Genomic DNA, 4,965 nt, shown 5'->3' on the forward strand with positions numbered 1-4,965 from the left:
GCAAAATAGTTATTAGACTTATCAAAGTGGGAGACTGTTGGATTAGTGTCTAAGTCCATAACTATTTTGGTATGTACTTGACCCGATTATGAGCATGGTCCTTTTGGGTTGCCTTCACCATAGTAATATGTAAGATGAATTAAAGAGAGAAAGGTTTAATTATGATTTATTAATATATTATGAGAATAATATATTAAATGAGAAATCATATTGTTTAATTAATATTAGTCAATAATTAATTGAGAATTAATTTTGTGGCTAACAGAAATTAATTAAACTTAAGGGACTGGAATTGTAATTATAAGATAATTGCAACTCGGCTATGGATCACCTAATAATATAGGTTGGACGAATTCTATGGGAAGCCCATAAGGAATTCGTCCAAGGGATATTCAAAAGGGATCAATGGGCTGCTTAGGGCCAAAGCAGTCAGATTAGGGTTTCCTATGTTCAAAACCCTAATAGCCTAAGTATATAAAGAACCCATAAGCCCTAAAAACATGGCTATCCTTTTGAGAGTGTTTCTAGACGTCTTTTGGGTGCTCTTCTTCTTCTCTTGTTCATCCAGTTGCTTAGTGGTGTTTATGACTCCATTAGAGGTGCAACACTTGAGGCACTAAGTTTTCTGAAGCCAATCAAAGCAAGGAATTGATTGTTATTACTACATAACAATCAACAATATTTCTCTAAACCCTAATGTAGATTACAATATGTAAGCTATAAGGTTTATAACTTTGGATATTCAATTGCATGTTCATTAGAAAAACTAGATCCAAAAGGTATTAGAGTTTGTATATACACCATAGGAATGATGTAGTGCTCAAAACCCATCACGACTTGCTTCCTGCCTCCTTAAGGACAAGGCACGAGATTGGTGGGAGAAGATTGGATATGCTATTGGTGATGCTGCCCTTGATACTATGACCTGGAGTGACTTGAAGACCAGGTTCAGGGCCGAGTTCGCACCTGTGATTGAGGTGCAGCAGCTTGTGCAGGAGTTTCAGGATCTCCAACAGACGACTGAGACGGTGACTGATATCACAACCATGTTCATGGAGAGGGCCCTTGTTGTTTCGCAGTATGTGGGGGACGAGGAGATGAAAAATGACTGGTAGCATGAGATGTTGTGGAGTGATATCCAACAGTTTGTTGGCTAGTCCAGGTTTAAGATGCTGGAGGATATGATAGCGAGGGCTCGGGAAAGGGAGCATGATTTGGAGATGGAGAAGAAGAGGAAATCAGAGGGGGTTCAGACAGGGAGTTTTGGCAAAAAGCCAAAGTATCGGATGCACGAGGGGGCGTGCATGGCTGGTAGTTTAGGCCGCTGTGGCAAGTGTGGCAAGATGCACGAGGGGGCGTGCAGGGCGAGTAGCTCAGGTTGCTTTAAGTGCGGCCGAACTGATCATGTTAGCAGGGACTGTACTGCTACCACCACAACAATATCTGATCTGATTTGCTTCCAGTGCAATCAGAGGGGACACAAGAGGTCACAGTGTCTGAGATTAGCATCAATAGGATGGGTGGCGGCACCCACTACTACTATGTTGAGGATTACCGATGACCATCAGGGCCGGTCATAGGTGTCTGTGGCGAGGAGCAGTGCCTTCCAGCTGACAGTAGAGGAGGCACGTGCAGCACCTAATGTTGTGACAGGTATGTATCTTCTCCTTATCTCTTTACTTATACCGATTTGTTGCTTATGTTTATTTGTTTCATTATAGGCTCGTTCTTAGTGAACGGTGTATCTGCTTTTGTATTATTCGATTCGGGGGCTACCCGAACTTTTGTATCGCTCGCACTTTGCAAGCGATTTGTTGGAGCTCCGGGGGAGCTAGATTTTCCTCTTGATGTAGATATCATGGATGATAGGGCAATACGGGTTGCAAGGGTTCACCGGGGATGTACACTGTAGTTGTTTGATGAGCAGTATTCTGTAAATTTAGTTCCTATTCCCCTACGAGGGAAAAAGGTTATAATAGGTATGGACTTGTTGAGCCCTAATGTTCTAGTGATCGAGTGCGAGCAGCAACTTGTACGAGTTCGGACCCCAAGAGGGGGAGGTTTGGTGATTTAGGGCGAGAGGCCACAGTATGGACAGACTTTGTGTTCAGCAACGAGGGCGAGACGCTACCTAAAACAAGGTTGCACAGGTTATGTCACGTATGTCATGGATACCCGGGATAAGGGTAATGCGATTGTGGATGATGTACCAATCATATGAGACTACCCAGACGTATTTCCATAGGATTTGCATTGGGTACCTCCGGAGAGGCAGGTAGAGTTCATGTTTGACCTAGTTCCTCATGTTGTTCTGATAGCCAAGGCACTATATTGATTGGGTCCTCCCGAGATGCAGGAGTTGTCTACAAAGCTGCAGGAGCTATTAGACAAAGGATTTATCAGTTTGAGCAGTTCGCCATGGGGAGCCCCGATTCTTTTTGTGAAGAAGAAGGACGGGTCACATTGGATGTGTATAGATTACTGGGAGTTGGATAAGGTAACGGTGAAGAATCGTTATCCCCTTCTAAGGATTGAAGATTTGTTTGAGCAGATTTAGGGAGCATCTTGGTTCTCCAAGATTGATCTGCGATCGGGTTATCACCAGATGCAAGTCATGGATGACGATGTATAGAAGACAACCTTTCGGACTCGCTATGCTCATTACGAGTTCGTGGTGATTCCATTTGGGCTCACCAATGCTCCTGCTGCGTTCATGGATCACATGAACTGTGTATGCATACCGATGCTGGATCGGTCTGTGATATTTTTCATCGATGATATCTTGGTTTACTCCAAGACTGAGGAGCAGCATGAGGAGCACCTGAGGGAGGTGCTAGAGACACTGAGGAGGGAGAGACTTTTCGTAAAGTTTTCCAAGTGCGGGTTCTGTTTGCGTGAGGTGAAATTTATGAGGCACCTTGTCAAATAGAAGGGTATTCTGGTCGATTCGACCAAGGTAGAGGCCATGATGCAGTGGGAGGTTCCAAGGTCTCCATCTGAGATTCTGACTTTTCTTGTACTGGTGGGTTATTATCGGAGATTCATCCAGGATTTATTCAAGATTGTTGTTCCATTGACCTGACTGACCAAGAAGTCGGTGACATTCCGTTAGGGGCCTGAGCAGCAGGCAGCTTTTGAGACTCTCAGACAGCGATTGTGCAAGGTAACGATTCTGACCTTGCTGGAAGGTGTCGATGATTTTGTAGTTTAATGTGATGCTTCGATCACGGTTATGGGTGCGGTGTTGATGCAGCGGGGTCATGTGATTACGTACGTGTCGAGACAGCTGAAGCCATTATGAGGAAAACTATCCGAAGCACGATTCGGAGCTAGAGGTTGTGGTTTTCGCCTTCAAGATTTAGCGACACTACCTCTATGGGGTTCATTGTGCCATTTACACGGACCACAAGAGCTTGAGGTACTTGATGGATCAGCCGAATCTGAACATAAGGCAACATCGTTGGTTATACGTGGTGAAGGATTATGACTGTGAGGTCCTTTATCACCCTGGGAAGGCCAATGTTGTGGCCGATGCTTTTAGCCACAAGGCGGTCGTGGCTCCGATTCGGTATATATTCCTGAGGATGACAGTGATTGCTCCGTTGGTGGAACGGATTTGGGAGGCACAGGTCGAAGGTATAAAGGAAGAGCGCCAAAAGTATGAGTGGATCATAGGTCACGTGGCGTCATTCTATTATGACAGTTGTGGATTGTTGACCCTGCATGGGAGGGTATGGGCACCTTACTATGGCGGTGTACACCAGGTTCTGATGGAGAAGGCTCACAAGTCAAGATTCTCCATCCATCTTGGGGCGAAAAAGATGTATCGGGATCTTCGCCTGATTATTAGTGGCCCTCCATGAAGCAGGACATAGCATGGTATGTGGAGTAGTGCTTGACTTGCAGGAAAGTCAAGGCTGGGCACCAACGAACTCATGGCAAGATGCAGCCATTGGAAATTCTCGTGTAGAAATGGGAAGACATCACTATGGATTTCATCACAAGGCTTCCTAGGATCACATGTGGAGTGAATTCGATTTTGGTCATCGTGGATTGGTTAACCAAAAGAGCTCATTTCATCCTGATCCAGGAGAGTATATCGGATGAGAATCTAGTCGAGATCTATGTACGCGAGGTGGTGGCACGTCATGGAGTGCCGGTGTTGGTTGTGTCAGACCGATATGTTCGCTTCACTTCCATATTTTGGAAGTGGTTTTATGAAGAGATGGGTACTCATCTTCACTTCAGTACACCTTTTCACCCTCAGACATATGGGCAGATTGAGAGGAAAATTCAGAATCTAGAGCACATGTTGCGTGCGTGAGTATTAGATTTTGGTGGGAGTTGGGATACATATCTTCCGTTAGTGGAATTTTCGTATAACAACAGCTATCATGCTAGCATAGACCGACCTCCCTTCGTGATGCTCCACGGGAGAAAGTGTAGGATGTAACGCCCGTAGATCCGGGCTAGTCAATTTAGAGACGATAAACATCAAAAAATGACTTTTTAATGGAAGATTATTTAGAAGGATTAATCTTAACTAAGTTGTATTATATGTTACAAGGATTTCGTACATATAAAGAACGCCGAAATCTGAGTTATAACGAAGAAGTTATGACTTGTCGAAGTTTCGCGAAAGAACCGACATGACATAGTGCGGTGTAAATAGTCAATTTACGTTAGAGCGATATTTGGACTTAGCGATCTAAATAAAAGTCGTAGAATACGTTAAACTGAGAGCGTGCATAAAAAGAACGCCTAAATCTGACTTCGGATGAGGAAGTTGTGATTTTTCGAAGTTTCAGCATTAACAATATACAGCCCGAAACTCGAGATTGAGGTCGAGTGATATTTAGCCAAAACTTTCTAAATGAGAATTGAATATTTCATCAGTAGTATTCCAACGACAAAAAGACAGGCAAAAACGGAGTTCAGATGAAGGAGTTAAGAATTTCGAACAGA

At 43.9% G+C, this 4,965-nt stretch overlaps 1 protein-coding gene across 1 annotated transcript; it reads left to right on the plus strand.

Annotated features, from left to right (window-relative positions):
- The first annotated feature begins 3,425 nt into the window (after positions 1–3,425).
- LOC145039937 (uncharacterized) lies at positions 3,426–3,863 on the plus strand. The gene has a single exon (XM_078987932.1). The coding sequence runs from the start codon at positions 3,426–3,428 to the stop codon at positions 3,861–3,863; it is 438 nt and encodes a 145-aa protein (XP_078844058.1).
- The last annotated feature ends 1,102 nt before the right edge of the window (positions 3,864–4,965 follow it).

This window comes from Lactuca saligna, chromosome 4 (genome assembly GCF_052625555.1).
Source record: "Lactuca saligna cultivar CGN05327 chromosome 4, ASM5262555v1, whole genome shotgun sequence".
Lineage (NCBI taxonomy): Eukaryota > Viridiplantae > Streptophyta > Magnoliopsida > Asterales > Asteraceae > Lactuca > Lactuca saligna.

Excerpts from the sequence above, each read along its gene's own strand:
- LOC145039937 (XM_078987932.1), top strand. The coding sequence starts at position 3,426 with ATGGATCAGCCGAATCTGAACATAAGGCAACATCGTTGGTTATACGTG.